General features: G+C 41.0%; 1 protein-coding gene across 1 annotated transcript; it reads right to left on the bottom strand.

The window, feature by feature from the left end:
* Positions 1-647: 647 nt before the first annotated feature.
* Positions 648-24,812, bottom strand: pde6a (phosphodiesterase 6A, cGMP-specific, rod, alpha). Its single transcript, XM_066716493.1, has 22 exons — positions 24,087-24,812; positions 13,817-13,969; positions 13,541-13,630; positions 13,285-13,425; positions 12,852-12,926; positions 12,410-12,474; positions 12,040-12,106; positions 9,890-9,937; positions 9,074-9,223; positions 8,449-8,592; positions 7,551-7,616; positions 6,862-7,008; positions 6,297-6,404; positions 5,292-5,401; positions 4,879-4,966; positions 4,301-4,401; positions 3,676-3,783; positions 3,290-3,353; positions 2,767-2,841; positions 2,239-2,322; positions 1,946-2,114; positions 648-1,148 (listed from the first exon to the last, which is right to left on the bottom strand). The coding sequence occupies exons 1-22, from the start codon at positions 24,654-24,656 to the stop codon at positions 1,105-1,107; spliced, it is 2,667 nt and encodes an 888-aa protein (XP_066572590.1). The 5' UTR covers positions 24,657-24,812; the 3' UTR covers positions 648-1,104.
* Positions 24,813-26,361: the final 1,549 nt, after the last annotated feature.

Here is a 26,361-nt window from a genome sequence, read left to right as displayed (position 1 = left end):
CAGTACGCCATGAAGGACTGAAATCCTGCAGCGCCTGCAAGGTCCCCCTGCTCAAGAAAGCACATGTACAGGCCCGTCTGCAGTTTGCCAATGAACATCTGAATGATTCAGAGGAGAACTGGGTGAAAGTGTTGTGGTCAGATGAGACCAAAATCGAGCTCTTTGGCATCAACTCAACTCACTGTGTTTGGAGGAGGAGGAATGACCCCAAGAACACCATCCCCACCGTAAAACATGGAGGTGGAAACATTATGCTTTGGGGGTGTTTTTCTGCTGAGGGGACAGGACAACTGCACCGCATCAAGGGGACGATGGACGGGGCCATATACCGTCAAATCTTGGGTGAGAACCTCCTTCCCTCAGCCAGGGCAATGAAAATGGGTCGTGGATGGGTATTCCAGCTTGACAATGACCCAAAACACACAGCCAAGGCAACAAAGGAGTGTCTCAAGAAGAAGCACATTAAGGTCCTGGAGTGGCCTAGCCAGTCTCCAGACCTTAATCCCATAGAAAATCTGTGGAGGGAGCTGAAGGTTCGAGTTGCCAAACGTCAGCCTCGAAACCTTAATGACTGGGAGAGGATCTGCAAAGAGGAGTGGGACAAAATCCCTCCTGAGATGTGTGCAAACCTGGTGGCCAACTACAAAAAACGTCTGACCTCTGTGATTGCCAACAAGGGTTTTGCCACCAAGTACTAAGTCGAAGGGGTCAAATACTTATTTCCCTCATTAACATGCAAATCAATTTATAACTTTTTTGAAATGTGTTTTTCTGGATTTTTTTGTTGTTATTCTGTCTCTCACTGTTAAAATACACCTACCATTAAAATTATAGATTGATCATTTCTTTGTCAGTGGGCAAACGTACAAAATCAGCAGGGGATCAAATACTTTTTTCTCTCACTGTATATTATCCTGCTTGACATTCTTTTAACAACAACAACAACCAAACAGAAAAATGGGTGGAATGCAGTGCAGTTCGATACATGTAAGAAATGTTCTTGTCCATGGACACCAAAGTCTTTGGTACAATGTGCTGACATGGACATCGCTCTGGGCACCGACTGCCAGACTAAAATGGATGCGATTCTGCTGGTCGTCTTCTCTAATTGATGACGCAGGTCTTGGTCTGAGTCTGAGCTTTGCTTGCTGTAAGAGATAACAAAAATCAGGAGAAGGACTAAGACCAGGACAGGAGGCCTGCTGAATGGACCAGATCTTCAGGTGCAATGAGCTAATTATGTGGGATCTCTAGTAACTTTGCCCTCTTGTGTCTGTGCAGCTATATGAGCTCAGGTAATTTTTTATTTTTATCTATTTAGTTTCTATTCTATTTGGTGGTTTCTATTTTTTTGGGGGGCAGGGGTGTTGTCTTGGTTAATTTTATTTCACAAAAGCAACATCACATGTACTTCAACTGACAACAATATTTTGCATAATGTAAGAGTTATTCCTTTTTAATCATTTGTTAAGATTTTTTTTTACGTCCCAATTCATATCAAATGTGATGTTTGCTTGTGGCCAACCCCCATTACTGAACAGACTATATTCCCCTTATTTATTTATTTTCCCCACGCTTTCTTTGCCATTGTTTTCCTTTACATTGCCTACCCTTTCCCCATTCAGAGTTTCTTATAGTTTACATTCTGAATACAAAAAATGCTCACTTATACAACATTTATAAACCCACACCTATTCCATTCCCAGTCTTGGTTTCAATTGGCTCTCTAATTATCTAATTTCACCTCTCTTGATTACCACATGGCTCATCCCAGCAGATTACGAGCTCCGCTGAAATTGAGCCAGCCAGCCGAATTGGCCACCTGTTGAGTAGCCTTGATAAACCCTCCCCCCCGGATTTTGTGAGAGGTGCTTCATCCTTAGCAGGCAGACGATCCCATTTCTGTTCCTTTCTCCCTCAGGTCCCCATGGGCCGCGGCCCTTACCTTCCTTGGCTGCCGCTGCGGCCGCTGCCTGCTCCTCCTTCTTCTTCTTCTCCTCTTCGATCTTGGCCACCTTGGCTTCATGTATCTCCTGCAGAGCCTTCCACTCCTTCCTGTTGTTCAGGAGTCTTTCCAGCATTGGTGTGATCTCCGTATGGAAGCGAGAGAACTCCTGATGACAATGGAACACAGATGACGTATTTTGACGTATTTTCCACAGGTACAGTGTGGACGTTTTTGGCGGGAAATTGAATGTGATACATTTCAGACATTTCAGAGCAGGGTGGCAAACTCACCTTGTACACAAATGAACATACAAAATCGATGAAACCGCACTGCAATTTGGGCAGGTCATCTGCTTTATTTCTGTCCATCATTGGCTGGGATAGAAAGAGAGGGAGTCCCATTAGTAAAAGCAAGCACACTGGGGAGCATTAGATGTAACAGTAAAATAAAACAAATAAACTTTCTAGAAAATCCCAAAAGGATTCCATTTTAATGCTGTGTGCTTGTGCCAAATTCCAGGTTAGTTAATCTTAATTCCCACACAAGTACTCTACGGTAGGTTCAATTAGATGCCTCATAAAGTAGCCATGCAGCACAGCAGAAAGAAAGCATGCAATGGACCAAGCTCAATCCAGCTGGTCTTTTCTTGTGATGAAAAGACTGTCGGGACATAAAAGGCTGCAAGCTTACTTTATGATTCAGTGCACGGCGGAGGTAATTAATTTAAGGGCTGCTGTGCAGGAACATTTTGTTCCCTGTTCAGCTGTGATTCTTATTGGCAGGGGCAAAACTCAGCTCTGCTCTGTTGGCCATCTTACAATGGGGTTTTGCTCCAGCACAGTCCTCTCCAGGTCACCCTGCTCCCAGAACTCCGCAGCCACAGACAACGCCACCTACAGGACGAGGCACATCTGTTAAGCAGTTTATCAATCTGGCCTGCTTGAGTTTAATTAGCTCAGTAATTTATGCATCTCCATATCTTCTCTACAGTAAAATACTGTGTGACACCCCAGAGTGTACTACACTTAGAGATCAAATCCCTTCTTACCAGTACAAGACTTTGGGAATGGGTTCAATTAGCTAATTAAGAGCTGTGGTTGAATGAAACCCACAAAGCCCCGTGGCTCTTAAGGACTGGATTTGAACAGTGTAGCTAGTCTATATGGGCTTCTGAATGTCACTTTCCTTATTCACAGTCTTCAAGGTATTTAACCAATGTGATTGATGTAATCAATGTGAAACCATCCAAGGCACATATTTGGCACTGTGCACCTCCAGTAGAAAAAGGCAAGACTGAGAAGATGGCATGCAAAGCAAACACAGTTGAGAGAACATTTTTACCTTGCTCTGTATCTCCCAGGGTTTGGCGATAGCTGACAAGTCACAGGCAGTCATCATCATTGCCCTAAAAGAAAGACCCAACACTTACCATCTCCTCAACTCCATTTCAACTCATCCTATGAACATGACTTACCCCTTAATAACCTGTAAGTCTGTGTCTTAAATTGTGCCATAGTTTGTTCTAGTAACAGAGTCATCACCTGTGATGTAAAGAACTGAATTCACTGCCACAATTTGTCCAACCATCTGCTCAAATTGGTCTTGAATCAAGGCTGTGTCCTGATACAGTTACCAATAATCTATGCAGTCTTATTGGAGGGTTTATTTCCTTCCTTTTTAAATCATTATATCCTACAGAGGAAAAGGATATATTTCTGTCCACCTACATGACAATCTCTTTTCGGGTAGTCTCCAGCTTCATGTAATCTGTCCACTCAGTCCAGCTCTCGTAGGTTTTGGACTGGTCCACAATCTTCTGAAACATTGCCCTCTTCCTGCCAAACCACCACGAAAACACAGTGATCAAGAGTCTTGCTGTACACATGCCTACAGAAAAACATATTTTTTGTCCTGTGCTGAGGACTGCTTTGTTTCCAGTTTCTACTTGCAGGTGAGCATATGGGGGGTGAAGTGGAGAGGAGATTTCAAAGTCATTAAAAATCTCTCACTGGGTAGGATTTCCTGATGTAATTAGACTATGAGGAGAACTATCTGCAGGGAAGGTCCTTAATGGAAGGTGTAATGCACTTATAGTGAAAATTGTACAATTGAAATCAAGGGAAGTAAGTTTAAAATGCTGGAATGCCCTAGTAAAACCTCCTTGATAATATTATGTCCAATTAATGGTTGCCACACCACAAAAAGGACATTGTTGACCTGGGGTGAGTTCCAAGAAGAGGAAGTAATGTGATCTCAGTGTATTCAGTTAGTCTAATTTATGTTTATTTTTGCGCAGACTTTTGAATGTCTATCTGTACAACCAAATACCAATCCATTGTGAAGCACACTCACTTAAAGTACAGTGCCAGGTCAGTGGCAATGATGGCAATGTCCATCAAGTGTATGACGTGATCGTGCTGCCGTCGGTTCAGATTCTGGTAAATATTTAAGTCCTGAAAGAGAACCAAAAGCTTGGATTAAGAGCATTGCAATTTTTATTTTTTATACATTGATTTCTTATATAAACAATACAGTAGATGGTTTATATCTTGAGTCATTTCAAGACAACAACATGGCCCTGTCAATTTTAGTTTACCAATGCTTTCAAAATTGTCACACTCCTTGTAATTGGTGCACCCTCCTTGCACCAAATTATTAATTGCATGGTGGTGAAGTGGGAAGTGTATGGAATGACAGCTGTGAGAGTAAATGGATAATGATCACTGTCCGAATCAGTGAGAGAAACAGATTCACCGGGCTGGAGAGGAGAGAACTTCGTCCCATGTCAACACTTTCTTCTTCAGCCAGGTAAACCAGTTCCTCTGATTCCCCACAGTGCTGATTAATTAATTGTCAAATAATTCTTAAGTGCAGCTCTAAAAACAGCTTGATCGTATCTATATGTGCATGTATCTGAAGAATGCCCTTACCTCATCCCTTAACAGAGTCTTTCCAAACTCCAGATGGTGTCTCTCCAAGATAGAAGATCCGTGAAGCTTGGCCAATGGATTTCCAGACCTGTATGGACACAAGAGGTAAGACACTCCTTTAATACACACAGCTAACAAAGGCAGACTGTATTAGGCCAACACCTTATCTGTACTTGCAATCGTTCACACACCTATCACTGTTTAAATGACTGTATTATTCAAAGTGTACTGTTCACTTTGAAATCAGTAAGACAATACAAACATGTCTGCCCAGCAAGAACATGATTTTGTGCTGTTTGTAGTAGTACTAACACTTGCTTAGGTATCACCGATTTGTGTACAATGGAAAAAGACATCATGAGACTCATATAATGAATGTGCTATTGTTCTTTCCCAGGAGAACCGCTACTTACTTCATCTGGTAGAGGTTGTTTGTCCCTCTGTGATCAATGTCATGGCAGAATCCCGCTGTCACCATAGCCATGGCCTCCAGATCAGTGAAATAACGCTTCAGGTCACCTGTCTGTTCAAAACAGTGATGGCTTATGAAGGTGAAAATAAAAAATCAGCAGACACACTAGATGTGCTTTCAGGATGACTTCTGGCTCTCTCATTCTTTTATCTGGTGTTCAGTAAGTGGAGAAAGAAGTTCAGTGGGGCTCCAGCAGTGCCCACCTACTAGAACTGCTGTTTCGATATACTCTCCAGATGAAGATAAAAATGTCCTCATTATTATGTAAATGGTCATAAGTGTATCCAATGGAAGTTATACATTAGAGCACTTTGTTTGAAGCAGTATGCCAAACTACATAGTGTAGATTTCATAGTGTTCAGGTTTTGTTAATGGTCACCCAATAACAATATTGTTCCTTACAAGTCTGTTTGTCTTTATGTGTTCCTTATGTGTTGCAAAATGCCTTTTCTGAAGATTTAAAAGCGAAACTTGGCAGGGTCATTACTCAGAGACACCAGACTTGCTCGGATTCTCTCTAAACATCGCTGCCCTGTTTGTGAGGATTATGGTTATTTCTAAAGAGACAGATTCATAAATCAATTTAAACACTAAACAATTGAGAAACTAATACTTGTAAGTAATGGTGTTGATTTTTTATTTAATTGTAAGTGGCTGGGAGACCATTAATGTGGATACTGTTTACAGTTTGGTACTGTCTGTGTACAACCACACTGTGATGACACTGAAATTCGACTGTGAGGCCAACTATATTCCTTCTCACCACAAGGTGCTGCTCTTGAGTGTAGTCTTCTATTAATGTAGGGCTGGGAGTGATCAACATCATGGCCTGGTTCAGATCAGTGGTATTCACTCACAATTCATATTAATTTTACAGACATTATAGTAAAAATACTAAACAACACTTTAATATACAATGTGCTAGTCTGAGAAAGAGGGTTCTCACCATGAGCAGCGAGAACATGGTCTGTCCCACATTGAAGCCGTGCCTCCAGTTGTGATAGGTGATCTTCCTGTAGCCCTTGCTGACAGAGTACATGAATCTCACGAGGGCCTGAAGGACACAGAGCTCCATTCAGTAGTAGCCTCAGCCTGGCTAGTAACTCTGATCAGTCTGAAGAAACCTCTGCATAAGCAAGATACAGCAAATATACACTACAGACATAGGCCTAGACCAAATCAAAACTTTGACCTAACCCCTTGAATCACAATTTATTTTAAAAGTGGGCTCTGACAATAAAATAAAATTAGAATGTTTTGATTTGGTAACTTTTGAGGTTATAGACACTAATGGATCATGTGTATACAAATATTAGAAATGTTATGTGACTGTGAGGCCTATATCTTTTAAAGAGTCATTGCAATATTTTGAGTTGTGATTTCTCAAATGAACTCATGAAGGCTGAAGCAGTTCTTTGAAGCTTTTGATAATGATTCAATTAAGCTGTGATTTACCAATCGCCGAACCCCTTCCATTTCCTGCAAATCCTATCCTTGGCATCCAGTCTTACCTCTTGGGGGATGTGAAATTTGTCTACCACACCCAGCTCATAGTACATTGCGATGCCACATTTCACCAACTCTAACTCCGAGTGGTCAAAATCACAGAAATGGAACTCAAAGATCTCTGATTCTTCAGAATCTGGAAGTTCTTCTTCCTGGGAGAGATGGCGACCCATTCCGAGAAAGAAAGAGGAGTGCATGCTTTCAAATACAGAAATATATCCCATGAATGCATGCAAATGTACCAACCTTAAATTATGTTTTACACTTTTTGTTTTTTTATTTCTTTCTCTTCTTCTAAAAGTGCTGTACTACTGGAAAAGAGTATACATTTTTTATTCCATACAAGATAAGATGTAAACTCACACACAAAAAAAAGAAACCGTTCAATAGAAAAATACTTGTGTTTTCATTGTCAAATTCTGTAAGTCCCTTCTTAAGGTTATTGACAAGCTCTGCTGATTCTTTCTGTGGCATTACTGTCCTTAGTTACAATGAATCTGATTCTTGTCAATTTTCTGTCCTCTGCTTTTTACACCTGATTTCATTTTATTTCCTTCTTCTGATATGCTGATATTCTCCACCTGTGCAATACCATATGCAATCCCTGCTTCCATTCATTTCTCACACCTCACTCGGCACTAAACATAGGGTGTCAAAACCTAAACATAGGACATGGGGAACTTCTCCAACTTACCAGGATTTCAAAGAGTTCATCTTCTTCACACTCGTGTGGTTCTCTGCCGTACACCTCTTTGGTTTTCTGTGAGCAAACCAGAAGAACTGAATCGGAGCATTCACATGCCCACTACTATTTTACAAGTATTAAAAATACGGAATATTACCAAAAAATATTCTGCCATATAAACAACACACTCTGAATATGAATCTGAATATATTTCAGCTCTGAATATTCAGAATACTAAAGGAATTAAGGGAATTCTGAGCCATGTAAACAGTCTACTTTTGGTCGGATGATAAAACTTTAGTTTTGGAAAGGATTGAAAAGTAGACTGGACTTTTTAGAGTGATGAAAGAAAATCAACACGTCACACTGAATTAAGACCCACACCTACCAACACAATCTCAAAATATTAAATTGAATATGTGAAAAATGCACACAAAAGAAAAAGAAAAGTCTGCCTATTGTTAAATATTTGCCCTTACATTTGCAGTGGAAAGCTTACATGATCGCATAAATAAAATATTCCTCAAGCCATGTAAATGTGGAATATCAATAATTCAGATGGGTGTAAACAGAACATTCTGAATATGTATTCCAACTTCTTATATTTTCCGAATACTTAAACATTCCGAATATGTGTGCCATGTAAATGTACTGAATGCCTAAGTAGTCCATCAAAATGTACAGTCAAGCCTGTTTATATATTGCAAAACAAACTCTCTATAACATTTACAGTGTTTGCTAATTTATTCTCCCTCATTTTCTCTCTACTCTATGGATTTTCATCATATATCACAAACCTTTGACAGAAGGTAACATGACTGGACTGCATCATGTTTCATAAAATGAATAACACCTACTAATTTCTCCTGAGCTGCTAACACTTTCCATTTTTAGAATATTTTCCTACCAGGATGTTCTGAATCTCATCCTTCCTGCACTTCACGTGGTAGAGGACCATGTCTTGGAAGATATCTTTCCTGTTCTCCAACTTGTTCATCCTATCGTAGGTGTCGGTGTTGAGGACAGACCAGCCCAGGAACTGGGTAAGAGACTGTGGGCGCACACAGGACAAGACATTATACAAACTCGCTGTCTCTGTACGGCACTCCAAATGGATAGATGGCAACTCTAAGAGAGAAACTCTAGGTGGCAGCTACTTCAGTCATGATGCACTAAGAACAATATAACTCACTTCTCTATTTGATAATTAACAATGGCTTGACTGATGTTTGTAGAAAGAACATCATATATTAAAATGAGAAGCATACACAGAACCCATTTTAAACCCATTGTGCCTTGACACTTCACTCATTGCAGTATTGACACTGAATACTGCTGACGAACCCAACTCTAGCTACTACTCAAGGTTGTGAGGCAATAAAAGTGATTAAATTAAAGAAAACATGAGAAACAGGGGGTAGGGTAGTAGTTCCTGGGGGCACTGACAGTCAAACAGGATTTACTGCTGTGGATATCTATATGCACTGCACAAATGAAGGCTATGAGGAGTGTTGCAGTAAACACCCAGATACCTCCATGAGTGTTTCGTCCATGTCATCGAAGGGTTTCCCATCCTTCCTGTTGTAGAAGGTAGCCACACCAACAATCTCCTCCTTCTTGTTGACAATGGGCATGGAGAGGACATTCTTTATCATCCAACCACTTTCATCCAAGGGCTCTTTCTTTGTGGAGCAGAAAACCAGCACCCAAGCAGTTCAGTCAAACACACAAGGTTGTATTCTCATGATATATACCTGGTGTGTGTGTGTGTGTGAACATGAACTCTTAACTACCTAATTCAGCTCAACACTGGCTTAACTGGAGCAATTTAACAAGTGTGTTGGGTGTAGATTCAGTGGAAAGCTTGCTGGATTTCAAAAAGCTTAGTTGTGTATCCTATATATAAACAGTATACTTGCCTGTATATGAACAAACACTTAAGACATTTAATCCTTTTCTTAAACACAACACGATATGTGATTAAAATGCCTGAGATGTTTCTGTTGTGCTTGTTTTTAAGCAGCATTCATCTGAATGGCTCCAGTGATGTCAATCTAAAGGCTATGATTTCATTTTGTTTGTTTTTTCCATTATTCATGAACTTAGTGCTTAGTAAACCTCAGTTTATTGTGCTGTTGTTCAGGCAGGGTCTCATGTGTTAAAATAATTGTATTTCTCTTGACTGGCTCTGTACATCACTGGATCTTTGGTGGGGAGGTATTTACATTAGGTAGACAACAGCAAACTGCAGGTACAATCAGCTGCTCATCAGTCATTGGTCAGAAATCCATTAATAAATCAGCACAAGACTCTGACATTATTGAAAGTTAACTGACATAAGATCTTACTTGAAACTCAAAGAAGTCATCTGCTGCCGCATTCATTATATTGCAAATCTATGAAATGGAGAAAAGAAAGAAACCTGTTTAGCAGAGGAGAGAGTGATGCCATGCATTGTTTCAGTCAGGGAGAAAATGAGATGTAGATAATATATACTAAATAAGCACCCCCCATTTGTCTAAATAAAGTATTTTTACATAGTCATCTCCCAACTTACGTCTTACGTCGTTACGCACTTACATTGGCAACATTGCTCTAAGCAGGCGCATGGGAGAAGCCCCCCTGAGCTTCATTCTGCAGTCAGCTATTGAATTGAAATAATCTCTCTGCTCTCTAATAAGTTTTTTACGGTTCATTTACAGTGAGGGAAAAAAGTATTTGATCCCCTGCTGATTTTGTACGTTTGCCCACTGACAAAGAAATGATCAGTCTATAATTTTAATGATAGGTGTATTTTAACAGTGAGAGACAGAATAACAACAAAAAAATCCAGAAAAACGCATTTCAAAAAAGTTATAAATTGATTTGCATGTTAATGAGGGAAATAAGTATTTGACCCCTTCGACTTAGTACTTGGTGGCAAAACCCTTGTTGGGTCAGAGGTCAGATGTTTCTTGTAGTTGGCCACCATGAGGGATTTTGTCCCACTCCTCTTTGCAGATCCTCTCCAAGTCATTAAGGTTTTGAGGCTGATGTTTGGCAACTCGAACCTTCAGCTCCTTCCACAGATTTTCTATGGGATTAAGGTCTGGAGACTGGCTAGGCCACTCCAGGACCTTAATGTGCTTCTTCTTGAGCCACTCCTTTGTTGCCTTGGCTGTGTGTTTTGGGTCATTGTCATGCTGGAATACCCATCCACGACCCATTTTCAATGCCCTGGCTGAGGGAAGGAGGTTCTCACCCAAGATTTGATGGTACATGGCCCCGTCCATCGTCCCTTTGATGCGGTGCAGTTGTCCTGTCCCCTTAGCAGAAAAACACCCCCAAAGCATAATGTTTCCACTTCCATGTTTGACGGTGGGGATGGTGTTCTTGGGGTCATAGGCAGCATTCCTCCTCCTCCAAAGACGGCGAGTTGAGCTCGATTTTGGTCTCATCTGACCACAACACTTTCACCCAGTTCTCCTCTGAATCATTCAGATGTTCATTGGCAAACTTCAGACGCGCCTGAACATGTGCTTTCTTGAGCAGGGGCACTATGCGGGCACTGCAGGATTTCAGTCCTTCACGGCGTAGTGTGTTACCAATTGTTTTCTTGGTGACTATGGTCCCAGCTGCCTTGAGATCCTCCCGTGTAGTTCTGATTCCTCACCGTTCTCATGATCATTGAAAGTCCACAAGGTGAGATCTTGCATGGAGCCCCAGACCAAGGGAGATTGACAATTATTTTGTGTTTCTTCCATTTGCGAATAATCACACCAACTGTTGTCACCTTCTCACCAAGCTGCTTGGCGATGGTCTTGTAGCCCATTCCAGCCTTGTGTAGGTCTACAATCTTGTCCCTGACATCCTTGGACAGCTCTTTGGTCTTGGCCATGGTGGAGAGTTTGGAATCTGATTGATTGATTGCTTCTGTGGACAGGTGTCTTTTATACAGGTAACGAGCTGAGATTAGGAGCACTCCCTTTAAGAGAGTGCTCCTAATCTCAGCTCGTTACCTGTATAAAAGACACCTGGGAGCCAGAAATCTTGCTGATTGATAGGAGATCAAATACTTATTTCCCTCATTAACATGCAAATCAATTTATAACTTTTTTGAAATGCGTTTTTCTGGATTTTTTTGTTGTTATTCTGTCTCTTACTGTTAAAATACACCTACCATTAAAATTATAGACTGATCATTTCTTTGTCAGTGGGCAAACATACAAAATCAGCAGGGGATCAAATACTTTTTTCCCTCACTGTAAGTAGCCCTTGCATCTTAAAAATGTGAAACCTACAAAACCTGCATTTCAATAGTACATCCTTCATCTCCTGTTTTAAGCAGACTTGAAAGGGATGCTCATTCCTCATTCTGCACAGAGAGCAAAAGCAGTCACATCTGTCTATATGAGCCAATATATGAGTCCCCACCGACATAAACTGTGAGCAGCTGTTACAAATATGAGATAATGTATCCAGAATTAAATCACTTTGTTAATTATAATTGAGTCCTTACCAGTCCATTCTCAGCCACGTAGGTGGGTAAACCACTAACTAATGCCCAGTGATCGGCAGGAGGGTTCCTGTGAAAAAATCAACCTTATAATGGAGTCTGACATGACTGGTTGGCATTCACTGTTCTCACAATGGCTCAGATTTTTGAGACTGCATATGGTGAATAACCCAGTCTCCCATACTGATGTTGAGCTCAGAATCGATGGAAAACTTTCTTGAAGAAATATATTTATTCCCGATGGACACAATTAACTCACAGGGCCATATGATAATAACATGGCTGAAGACACTCTTGTCATAAGTTTATCAAATTAAAGTGGATCACTTGTCTATGTATGAAAAAATGCCAATATATATATTTTTCTACTTACGGAATTACTTTAATGTCTTCTTTTCCATGTAATATATAGTCGATGACTTTGTAGAAGATGATTTCCTAAAAACAGATTAAATTTAGGTTGTGCAAAAGTTTCATGCCTGTATCCCTTTACTGTATTTTGAAGAATACAATGTCCACTTACAAAGAATATATTTTTTCACTCATGCCCAAGTGTTTTAAACCCATACTGTATAAATAACAATATAAATTCAGTTACATCTCCTGTACTTTAATTCATTCCCAGCCACATCATGTAATCCTTTGGAATAAAGACAAAGCAGTTCACTCAACAATTAATTTGATTCATTAAAATAATATATTTTGTAAATATTTGTCAGCTCACCTCAAAACCGATATGAAAACATGCACATAAAACAGGCTATATACATTGAAATGTATAGATCCATAGCCATAATATTCTCTGCAATACTCACTCTGCCATCTGGAGTCTTGGGTCCATCGTATGGAGCCACTTCGCCCATCAGGATAGGCCACAGATCAAAGAATTCCTGCAGTCACATTTAGACGTCAATTTCTAACTGTAGCATCCCTCCTTTCACTACCCCAATGATAAATCTAGGTATAAAGACCACTACAGGATCCCAGCGACATAACACTACTAGATAAACAAAACCAAAAAAGCTATTGGCATAACATACACAAAAGGTTTCCTGTAAAGACAATATTGTATATAAATGCAGTATCCAGGATCCGTAATGGAATTTCCTGTTCTGTTAGAGTTTGGCTACAGTTGCATATATAATTTAATCATTATGTTTTATTTCTACACAGTCATCCACCTTTTTTAATTGTTTTCGAGTACTGATGTGCATTTTTTCAGCATTTTTAGATGTCTGGATAGCATACCTTTGTTTTGGTCATATCAAGGAGGCCCACAGAGTAGCGGTCACAGTTGAGGAAGGCTCGCACTGTGTAAAGCGCTTTGTGGAATTGCCGTTCGATGTCTGTAAGCTCCTCGAAAACCTTGCTCGCTGACCAAAGCAATACCTGTTAAACACAGGTAAATGATGAAGAGTTTAGATCAGGGGTCAAGGCAAATTGTGTGCTCAGAATGCTCAGATGAATGAAAACCTATTCTACAGCTGTACTGATTTATCCTTACCTGTCCTCTTCTGGTTTCACAGTTGTGCAGATAGCTGAGGTGGAAAACTCTCAAAATCAAATTGGCAAAGTTGAGGTACTTCATCAGAGTCTGCAAGACATGACGGAGGTGTCAGATGGAGTGATGCACACAGTCAACAGCTAAGTAATACCTCATTTCTATTACCAAAGACACTGTCCAAGTGTTGGCCTGGACCACATCTGTACCCTGATAAATCCCAAATTACAAACCTGTACCCATTTAATATATTTTCAGAAGTCACGCAGGAAGCAGTACCTGTTCATCCTTGGCATCGAAGTGTGGCGCCCCAATTTTGTTAACTGCCATCATAACGGCCACCATGTCTTTGCCATTCAGGATGGGTGTGGCAAGGATGCTCTTGGTCTTATAGTCCGTGAGCTGGTCTACAAAGTCACTGAAATAGCTGTTCTATGGAAGAGCAAAGAGAAAGCATGTGTCATTGACCAAACCAAACCAAACTAAAGCTGAAACACAGGGTGGCTTACGAAATGTGACATACAGTGGGATGTTGAATGTGTGTGTAACACGTTAGACAAGACTTTTTAACAACAAACAACAAAAATATATATTATCCTGGATGGTACTTTTGGGCTTAGAAATCAAATTTAAAGTGACTAAAAACTGTCTAATTAAGAAGGAAACAATGTAGGAATGGATAATATAAAGCTCTCCCCCCCCTAATTCATCATAGGTTGTAAATGTAATCAGGATTTATTTGAAGTTATACAAAATACAGCACATTTTCGTCTGCAGAAAATAGGTATTATTATTTGGTAGTGCCCCACCAATATTAAAATAATCAGGGAATTACATTTCCTTTCTGAATTGTGGATGTGTAGTTGAGTTTAAAACATACATTTCTGAATTATTAATATTATTAACTTAGTGTTAATGATATGATGGAATGAGGTAATCTGTGTAAGATATTGTGTTACAGAGTGGAACGGTGTGTGTACTAGAATGAACACCAGGTTTACTGGTACTTAAATAGAATAAGGCTTAGGTCTGGATGGAGAACACCAAACGGCCTGTTGAATGAAGTTGTATTAAACAGTTTTGCTGACAGGAGCCACAGGTTCTCGGGCATGACCTCCAAACTAATCCTGGATCGTTCTAATTAGATTAATATTAAAGGAATGTTAATCCATTTCCAATCCAACATTCGCCGGCTTGTCTGAAGGGCCCTGTGTGGGAAAGGTTGTGATTCTGTCAGAAAGAAGGGATGGGGAATGAATAGCAGGGGAAAAGTGAAGGAAATTATGAAGGTTGAGGAGTGTAATTAAAAGGGAGATTGAGAAATAGAGATGAGACAGAGAGGGAAGCATCATAATTTTCAAGTTTGACAGTGTCCTCACTGATACTCACTGCTGGGCGTAGTCCCTAAGATCAAGTCAGTCAATTCAATTAAGCCATGAAGGCCAGAACAGAAAACAGAAGACCCTTTGTCTCTGAAGAGCAAATGTAGCATGATACCGTGCTGCACGGAGTAACACATCGGTCATTTTTCTATCCATAGTTAACATTGCTGACACATTGAGTAAAAAGGTCTCCCTCTATTTCAAGGGTATGGTGTGCCCTATAACCATCTCCAAAACAATCATTAAAACAATAAGCCTTCTACAAGTGATCTGATTTATTACTATTGCTTACATACCTGAAATGGAAATGCCACACAAAAAGACACTCACACTCAGCCCTACACTGTAAAAACACATAGCATTCAATTTAATTTCATTTAGTAAAAAGTTATCAGGACAGTAACCTATACAGGTATGTTACTGCAACAGCAGTTGTAACAGGTGGAAAGGTGTAATGCTGTCCATCTCAGAATCCCACCACTAATGCCTTTCTGGAATCCCCTACACCAGTGACCTCCATCTCTGGTCATGTAGAAGTCACATCCAGGTGGATTGATAGGTCTTTCTAAAGGTCTTCTCACAATGGACGTGTCAAGTGAAGGTCCAGCATCAATATTCTTTTATTATTTTATAATACAGCACCTCCTATTAAAAAAACCTTGTGTAAAACCGATTGCATCCAAAAAACCTTGATGTAAAGGTTTTGACGTGACCAGTCCAGTGTGAAATGACCTTAAATTACCAATGTCTCCAGCTTGTCTCAGACTCTAAATTACTGATTTTGTCAAAACACTTTGCTAAGTTGATCTGAATGTCTGTATACATTGTTGATTTAGGGTTCAATCTCTCAAACCTGATGGACTGGGCATTTCCACGATCACGGTTAGAAAACCTTACCTTTAGTCATTGGTTGTACATTAATCATGCAGCCATCTTTAGCTGTTTGCTAGAGTTCCAATGTGTGTTGTGCTGAGACTTCCCAGCTGTAAAGTCTCTTGCTCATTTGGAGCTGGTATGTGGCTAGAATAGATATCCAAAATAGACAATGATACTCTAAGTATTCTTGAACGTGGCAAAAATCTGATCTGGTTTGCAAGTTTTAACCAAGGAATGTATAGAAGACAATTTCCACAATCTATCATTCTAAACAACATGACTTCTCTCACCTAATATAACTGTTTTTGAATATATAAAACTATAGATTGAATTCTCACATGATGGTTCTAGGCAAAGACACGACTCACTTTAGGGGAGAAGAAGCCAGAGGTGTGCAGAAAAAAATACTGTTGAAATATTTAGTCTGACTAGATTTTTGGACCCATCCTTGTGTCTATAATCTTCCCAAATTAATTGCTCTCCTGTGCAAGGCCGGCTCCTGGCACAGGCGGATAAGGCGGTCACCTAGGGTGCCATCTGTTGTAGGGGCGCAGACTGGCAATAAATAATAATAAATGGTGAGGGTCCTCCATAGGCACTCCCTCTCTCCCTTCCTTGCTAGTCATGCACTCACCTCTACAGTAACTCACTGATGGTAGTGTGGGATGAGCGGTGAACCCAGTCTGCTTCTGGGTTGCGCATCATTAGCCCCTTTTACACTCAAATTCCAGCAAAAGGCACTCAGCATTTGCTTTCTTTTTTCTATTGCACCCCCGTTCACACTGGCAAAATGTACCCTTTCACACACAAAACACAAAATGCTGGAAAGATGCATCACAGGATGTAGCTTAACATGTTTCATGCTTTATTTGTTTACACTAAGGTGGCGCGTGAGATGGAAGAACTTTGTTTGCTGCTTTGTCTCTTTTTCAAAGTGATAGAGATTTGCAATTAATTATGTGTTTTGAGATGCAAACCAAAATGGGTGGGCTAGCAAAAAACTAAGTTTGCAATATGAAGCTAAACAGGATGCTTCGAAACCATTATCTGCGCCTATGATCCATGGCAGTCTACGGATACATGGCTGAAGTTGTAGTCTATTCTGATTGGTTATGCAAGTTAGTTAATGTACTGTTCCAGGACAACGCAAGGATGTGATGTCATATGCCGGCATTCTTATTCCTGCTCCAGTCACACAGACGCATTGCCACATATTTGCTACCATTTTGTATAGGTTTCAAGGTGGAAAATTCCTGGTGGCTTAGGCCCTGTCACACAGACCTTGCTGGCAACACAATGCCACAAAAAACGCTGCATAAGTTTCTGTTTGAATGGGGCTATTGACATTTGACAGTAATCTCACAAGTAATCATAGACAATGACATCATGAAAGATAATCAGAACTGTCAGGTGCACAGGGGACAAAAAGAAAGATAGGAGGAGGAAAACAAATCTCTAATAACTAATAATAGTGCTACTGTTGCTAATTTAGTAACTTTAGATTCATGTTAAAAGTAGGTAGTGTGTAGTACTGTATTGTCACTGCAGTAGCCAATACCAGGGTTAAGTTTAGAAAAGTTATGCTTAGGTTTATTATGGCTGCCTCTGCCTACCTGTGTTGATACGCCCAAACCATTTAATTTGTAATATTGTTAACTGTTCACTAGTTCTGTTAGTGTAATTACATGTGGCACTGCAGTAGCACTTTAGTTTATACACGCTGTATATGCTACTGATATACCATAGTATACATAAGTCATTAAATTAATCTGTTCTATAATTTATCATTTTATATGTATCCATACTGTGTGCAATAATGGTACATTATTTTATTACATGCTGCCCATCTCTACTTACTAGCAACAAACAAAGCAAATTGTAAATATAAGAAATGTAATATTGAAATTATTTTGTCGAGGGGGAGCCGGCCCTGCTCTTGTGAAAGTTGAACCAGTTTGTGAATGTCTCACCATGAACTTCCTGGAATCACCACCAGAGGTAGCTGATGCCCCAGGAATTGCCATTCAACTTCACCTTGATCATCCCTAAATCAGCCTTGTTTCCCCAGCTTCCTACACACCTGTTCCTTGTTACTTCTTCCCTCTCCATCACTATATAAACCCCTCAATTCCCAGACATCTTTGCCAAGTCTTGATCACTCATGAGTATCATTACCAAGCATTCTCCAAATTGTTCTGACCACCCCTCCCACAGCAGCATCAGTCGGTAATGCTGCTGCCACTGTGGTTCCTGCTGTGGATACGAGATTGATATGGCTCGCAACGCCAGATAAGTATGACGGCTCTCAAGAACTCTGTGAGGGATTTTTACTACATTATTCCCTCTACTTTTCACACCAGCCATCCATCATTGTCACCGTGCTCACGGAAAAGGCTCTGCAGGGGGCATCAATGGTCTGAGAGCAACAGGGGGAAGTCACTTGCTCTCTACACGCATTCTTGCTACAATTTAAAGATGTATTTAATCACCCTGCGGATGGAAAGGATGTAGGAGAACAACTACTGATCCTCTGTCAGGGCAATGCATCTGCAACTGATTACGCCCTAAAATGTCGAACCCTAGCTGCTAGTAGTAGATGGGATGAGCAAGCGCTACTTATCGTTTTCCTAAGGGGACTCAATTCTGATGTAAAATAAGAGCTCGCTTGCTGAGATGAGAACTTAGGACTTGGAAAACTCATCCAGCTCACCGTCCATCTGGATAATTTACTGCAGACCAGGAGAAGACGCCCCAAATTGGACCGTCCTCGCCAGCCTGCCAAACTTTGCCCTATGCCCAGTCCCTGATAGGAACCACCAGAGCCCATGCAGATTGGACAAACTCGACTTACATCCGAGGAAAAACAGAGGAGGTTACAACAGCGCTTCTGCCTTTATTGTGGACAAGCCTGACACTACTATGAATCCTGCATCTTGAATTCACCCCAGTTCGTCCCATGATACCACTGTGAGTATTGGACAGTGTCAGCTTCTGTCTTATTCACCGGGTCTCGTCACTGCTTAAATCTTGTGGGATGCTAAAAGGGCATTTGTGTCTATATTATTGGATTCAAGTTCAACTGGGAACTTTATTTACCGGGTGTCGGCAATGAAACTTGGAATTCCCCTCCTGTCCTGTGTTCCTTTGCTTCAAATCAAACCAATAGACAATCAACCCATTGGTTCTGGTACAGTTTTTCAGAGGACAATTCCCATTCGCCTACAGTACGGTTGTCTTCACACAGAGGAAGTCATCAACTCTCCTGCAGCTGACATCATTTTGGGTCTCCCTTGGTTGGCATACCATAATCCCACTGTTTCCTGGAAGGATGGAGAAATCCTGACTTAGGGTCCTCAATGCCTCTCTCTCCCTTGCTGATCAAGAGCCCTCTCCTGTCCACTCCCCTTGAAATACCCTCCGAGTACAAGGATCTGGCTGCAGTTTTCAACAAGTCCCAGGCTTCCTGTCCTGTCTTGACCATGGGATTACTCTATAGATCTGCATTCAGGGACATCTCCTCCTAGGGTCGTATTTATCCCTTGTCCCTTCCAGAATCCCAGGCCATTTAGGAGTATATGTGAGAAGCCCTGGAACAGGGAATCATCTGCCCCCCGACTTCCCCAGCTGCCACAAGTTTTTTTTATTGCCAAAAAGGATGGTGGACTCTGGCCATCCATTGATTATCAGGGACTTAATGACATTGCAATCAAGAATCTACCCCTTGTGCCGGCGGCAATGGAGCGGGTTTGGGGGGCACACTTCTTCATGAAACTCGACTTACAAAGTGCCTATAATTTAATTTGCATCTGTGAGGGGGATGACTGTAAAACCGTTTTTATCACCACTAGTGGTCATTATGAGTACTTAGTGATGCCCTTTGATCTGGTAAATGCTCCTTCTGTTTTCCAGGTTTTCATGCACCGTCAAAGAACTACAAAAATTCCTGGGATTTGGACATTTCTATCGTTGATTCATTCGCCACTTTAGCTCTGTAGCCTCTACTTTAACTTCCCTTCTTAGGGGGACTCCTCCAATACTCTGTTCTGGACTGACAGAGCATGCACGCTTTTTGTCAGTTGAAGACTTTATTCACCACAGCTCCCATACTGAAGCACCCTGATCCCTCTCTTCCTTTCGGTGTTGAGGTGGATGCATCGGAATCAGGAGTAGGGGTGGTGCTTTCTCAATGTCATGACACACCTGCTAAACTGTATCCTTGCGCATTCTTTTCCCTGCAGAGAGAAATTACAACATCGGCAACCGTGAACTTCTCATTATGAAACTAGCACTGGAAGAATGGCGACATTGGATAGAAGGCGCCCAACACCCCTAACAGACCACCACAACCTTGAGTATATACGTGCTGCCAAAATAATGAATCCTCACCAAGCCAAATAGGCTTTATTCTTCACCTGGTTTGCATTCATCTTGTCTTAAAAACACTGAAGCAGATGCCCTCTCTTGTCAATTTGGCTCCTCGGCTCCTCCAATCCCCACGGAATCTATACTGACACCTTCCTGCATCATCGCTCCCATCAGACAGGATATTATAGCTCAAATTCACAATACCTCCTCCAATACCTTTGTTCCGCCCTCCATGCACACCTGACTCCTCCACTGGCTACATTCCACTCCAGCTTCTGGGCATCCTGAAATCCACATTGTCACTGATCGAGGGCCACAGTTCACCTCCAGAGTCTGGGCAGAGTTCTTTAAAGCTCTTAACATCTCTATTAGTCTTTCGTCAGGATACTATCCCCAGTCCAATGGACAGACGGAGCGACTAAATCAGGAAATCGGGAGGTTTCTGCGCATGTACATAGCAACCAACTGGAGTAGGTATTTGCTTTGGGTGGAATATACCCAGAATCCATTAATCAGTGAATCCACAGATCTGTCTCCCTTGCAGTGTGTCCTTGGTTATCAGCCGCCCCTGTTTTCTTGGTCTGACGAACCCACAGATGTCCCGGCAGTGTATGCATGGCTTCACCGAAGTGCAGAGGTCTGGCAGGCAGCACACACCCACCTCCAGCGAGCCATACACAGGCAGTGAACACAGGCAGATTGACATCGACACCCAGCCCCACAGTATCAACCTGGGCAGGAAGTGTGTCTTTGCATAAGAGATATACATCTACAGCTCCTCTAGAAAAAACTGAGTCCTCACTTCATTGGACCTTCCAAGATACTGTGCCGTATTAATCCCTTCGCCTATCACCTGCAACTGCCCCTCACTACAAGATCTCACCTACATTTCACGTGTCGCTCTTAAAACCAGTAGTGTTAGACCCTACCCAGTCCATCCACTTGACCACTGCCTGTCTCCTCCTCGCCCTTTGGATCTGGAAGATGGTCCTGCTTATGTAGTTAAGTCCTTGCTCCAGTCCAGTCGCAGAAAGGGGTGCTTACAATACTTGGTGGATTGGGAGGGGTATGGACTTGATGACCACTCCTGGGTCCCAGCGTCCAGTATCGTGGACCCTTCCCTAATCCAGTAGTTTCACAGGACACATCTGAAGAATCCTGCACCTCCCCCCAACCTCGACGTGCTGTGGCGCCGGCCTGTGAGGGGGGTACTGCAATGGCTGCAATGAAGAGAGTGGTGAATGCAACCCCACATGGGTATATTTTATTTAAAGATGTTGAATTGATTATATTATCTCAGGGCTTCCAAAGGGATTAGCCGTGAGAAAAGGATAATGCAACGTTTACTCAACACAAAGCACAAAATAGAGCATCTGATTAATTTATATCGTATGACAATGATTTAAGTAATCTGGCTGACAGTGAGCTTTCAGCTATTACAGAACTGTTTAAACTGCACATGTATGTGCTGTAATGAATGCAAATCCCTGACTTATCTGCCAGAACAATACGTTTTATAGTAACATTTAATTACAAATGACCAAATCTTTAAGATGAACTGTACATTTTTTCCTAAGGTTGAATAATACTGAAAGTAGCTGATAATTTTAAACATCTGATCTCAGATCCTCTTGGTAAATACATTGATTGATGTTGCTTTGTAAGCTATTTTGGATAAAAAAATTATAAAGCAGAAATAATGACGTGAAGGAGGTTAATTACAGGAAATTTAGCATAATCTCAGTACAATGTGCTTATCTGATAGCTCGAGATGTGCATGAAAATGAGGGGGTTTCATATGGCAGCCATGAAAGTAGAAGTAAAAAAGTGATAAAAGCTTTGATGCATAAACATTACAATGTAAATGAAAATTGTGCATTCATCATGAAAATCTGATAACATAAATAATTTGATCTATACAGTGAACTCTATTGGATGAGACATCTCTGGTGCTTTCAGAACTACATTACATAGCAGTTTGATCATTGATGTTGGTACTTTTCAAACTAAAGACTGGTCACAGTATCATTGTGGTTATATAATTTGAGCCATAAATAATGTCCAAAATCCTGTCTTATATTTGAAATTGGATTTTGATTGAATTATAGTACCTGCATCATGTAAATCAAAGGTTTTAAACAATTTACATAATCTGTTGCCAATTTGAGACAGAACAAAATATATCGGTGGTGACTCAGAATACTCCGGGTCACACATCCATTGAAAACCCTAATCCTAAGTGACCGGCCTGGGTTGTGTTGGTTTAATCTAACACAATTCAGACGTGTGACCCTGTCATTTAGGAAAGATCACTGATAAGAACATAAGAAAGTTTACAGATGAGAGGAGGCCATTCGCCCCATCGTGCTTGTTTTGTGTCCATTCATAACTAAGTGATCCAAGGATCATGTCCAGTCTATTTTTAAATGTTTTATTTCTTGCCAGATGTTCCCAAATTGTCTCTTCAACCACATCGCTGGGGAGTTTGTTCCAGATTGTGACAACTCTCTGTGTGAAGAATTGTCTCCTGTTTTCCGTCTTGAAGCCTTGAAGCCCAATTTCCATTGGGGCCCCAGGTGCGTGTGTCCCTGCTAATCTGGAAAAGCTCCTCTGGTTTGATGTGGTCGATGCCTTTCATGATTTTGAAGACTTGAATCAAGTCCCAACGCAGTCTCCTCTGTTCCAGGGTGAAAAGGTTCAGGTCCCTCAGTCTCTCAGTAGGACATTCCCTTCAAACCTGGAATTAGTCTGATAAAGCTGTCTGATTACAAATCCTGTGATAATCTTTTCCCTGAGTCACAGGGGAAACCCTTAATAAGAAGAGGTTCTTACTATCTTAACTCCTTTGTTTATTAATATGCTTGTTTCCTCTTTAAGACCACAACACACTGTGCAGTTGTGATTTGTGCTTGTTAATAGTTGTGAGTGTGAATGCTAATAAAATAGTCCCCTACTGACAGATGTGACCTCTGAAACAATTTTCTGGAACAGGATAGTATATGGATTGGCTGTGAAACTACTGTATACTGTATTTTATCAAGAAAAACAGTTTTAACAGTGAAGAAACATGTTGACCCTGTAGGCCAGTGACAGTTTAAAAGTAGATTGCATTGTGGCACTGGTTGGTAATTATCCATATTGGGTATATCCAGCAACACACACAAATCTGTACACATCTTTCTCAGGTATTTGGTTTTTGTGTGGCCAGTCAGATTGAGCAGGGTTCCTTTAACTTTCACATGGCCCTGAGGACACAAATAAAAGCTTGTAATTCCAAGGTCACATTTTATGGCCACGGTATTGAACTAGACAGAGCTCGCACTCATACACTCAAATATTCTAGGAGTACAGGGAGGTGGCGTAACAACTCGGATTTACTTATAATAAACAATAATTCAATAATAAATACCACCGCATATGACAGAACATTGAGAAATTGCTCATTATAGAACATTATAGAATTCATTTCAATAGTAATAGCAGAGAAGTGCATTAAGATTATGATTGGACTGCATCCTTATTTTGTGAACAGCAGTCTCCTTTGGCCCATAAATGTTTTATTCAGGAGCATTCATCAGTACTTTTGTTCAATATCATGTAGATGGGGAAAAAAACGTTTTTCATGATAAGTAGTGAATTACTTTTCCCTGGTCCCATTTTGCAACAGGATGCTTGTGACTTTGCCAGTGAGCAGCAGATATTATGAAGAAGCACATATTTTAATTGGTGATTGGAATAAAAATACTCATTCAGGACACTGGAAGTGACTTGACAATTCCAAGCAAATTTTTGTATTCTTGCTTAGACATCGGAGCTAACTTAATCCCACCGAGTAAATGAACGCAGACAGGCAGGGTTGGGCGTTTGGTTGGGACGCCTGAATGGAAACAATTCAACACGCTATACAAGGAATTCAAAGCAGTTACCTGAGTGACATCGGGAACGTTGACGGTCCTCTTCGAGGTCGCCACATGGCCAACGATCCCAGTGTCCAGGGGGTAGACGATCTCGCTGTCCGGCTGTACGAGGCATTCCTCCAGCACTGCGTCCTTGTGCACATTGAAAATGCGTGTCGCCAGCTCGGCTGTGCCGTTGCGCATCCTGTACATGAAGAGGCTCATGCGATCAGCTCTGAGCAGGAAGCTGAGGTTCTTCATGAGGTTGAAAATTGACTTCTCCATCTGCAAGTTCTCATGGATGTCCCGAATCAGGTCGAACATGATCTCGCTCTCCTCCACGCTGTTCAGGTCGTGGAAGCTGCTGAAGTCCACCTCGGTCTTCCTGCTGGACAGCAGCTTGGCAATAACTGCTGGCCGGAATTTGCTGTCATAGTACTGCTTGGCGAAGGCAGGGTTGCTGTCCAAAAACTTCTCTGCCACATCGGGATTCACCACCGCCATTGCGATTTTTCCAACTGAACAAAAACAGATATTTTCCAGCGCCAAAGAGGCAATGTCAGTTAAATCAACATACACACCAGTTTCTTTCCAGAGCATTTACTGCCAGTTGCATTTGAAGAGGAAAATAGACTGAAAATTCTGAGAAGCACAGTTCAAAATCAGCTATATCCCTCTCTACACAGGGCTAGGGAATAGGCATGCAGGACAATGTCCATTCCATGTTGTTGAGTCCAGTTGTGTCTCACTGCTGGCTGTAGGTAGCTGATGGAGAATAAAAGATTAACAGGATTGTTTTAAATGGTCACATGGCCTCCTCTTTATTGGGATTATTGGGATTACTGGATTCATACTATTTACCTGGTCGTATCTCAGAGAGCTGGATGTGCAGCAAAGTGGGCTGTGTGATTTCAAAATTACGAAAGCGAGAAAAAGTAGAAAGATAAAAGGACTAAAACTAAAATAATAGTTAAAGAAATATACATTATTAACATGTGATCATGTTCTGTAACGTCTGTAGAAGACCTGTATATATCAGCTAGATCATTGTGTTAATCTTGTCATACTATGCAGGATTTGTAGAGAAACAGTACTTTTACTATTTGTTTACAGCAGCATTACCATTTTTCTTTAATAGATTCAAGTAATGAAAAGATTAGTTACCAGTGTGAACTAGCACAGTGTGGTTTAAAGCAATACCCAGCTCCTGAGATCTGTCCTTCATGGTCTATCATTGTAAGACTCCTAAGATGGAATCGGCTTAAAATGATTTATCTGGAACTCAGCTTTTGTATGTCACCAAAGGAGAAGACATAACAAAAGCTTAGGTTAAGCAAGAGGACGGAGACACGGGACCTGTTTTGTAATGGGTCAAGGTATGGACTGACAGTGTAGCTTGAAAAGAGTGGAGAACATTAATTGAAATGTTAAGAGATGGGGGTCTCCACTGTGCCCACCCACTGTGGTGTGGTCAGATTACCACAGCATTCCTGCAGGGGTATTAGGATGAAAAACATTTGAAAAAAGAGGTTCCCCAACATGATCCCATTCACCCCAGTGCCCTCAGGGGCCAGGCTTTATACTAGCTGAGTTCTCATGTATGTTGAAATATGTTATCAGCTTATAGTAAAAGCTTCAGTAGTGAACTGTGAAGTCATAGGTAACAAAAGAGGCAACACACTTGTAAACCTTGAGGAACTGCACATTGAAAAGTAACAGGAGATGCCTTAATAATAGATTAAGATACACAAACAACTGACATGTCTAGCGTAGCTGAATAAAATGACACTGGCATCCAATCCAATGGGTGAGGCTGCTACTATTTATGTGAAGACCCTGATGTAAATACTTGCTTTACTGTATTATGTTATGTTAAGCTGGAGCACAGAACTGAGGTAACATGAACAGGGATATACATCCTGTATATGAAAAAAGTGAGTATATTGTCAATAGAGGGTGCTATATGTCCACTCAGTTTATTCCCTACCTGATGAATTGTGCTGCTTTATCCCTGGCAGCATTTTCACAAGGTAGAGACAGAGAGGCATGCAAAGTAAAGTTACAAAGACAGTTTTTCTATTTCTAGAATTAGAAATTGCATAATTGTCATAGCATAGGTCCAGCCTCCAGGTGAATACATCAGGATAGAAGGGTAGACAAGGAAACAATGACAATTGTCATGGCCTATTGAATATAAAATCACCACGGCACCACTGGGCCATACTGTACATAAGTAGGAGGTAGGAGAAAGTCAGTGTACACAACCCAGGTGGCCACTTCATTCATTGTTGTGAAAGAACTAGGT

The sequence above is a fragment of the Amia ocellicauda genome, chromosome 11, assembly GCF_036373705.1.
Source record: "Amia ocellicauda isolate fAmiCal2 chromosome 11, fAmiCal2.hap1, whole genome shotgun sequence".
Classification (NCBI taxonomy): domain Eukaryota; kingdom Metazoa; phylum Chordata; class Actinopteri; order Amiiformes; family Amiidae; genus Amia; species Amia ocellicauda.
Note: the sequence above shows the minus strand (reverse complement) of the source record. Positions and strands in the feature narration are given on the sequence as shown.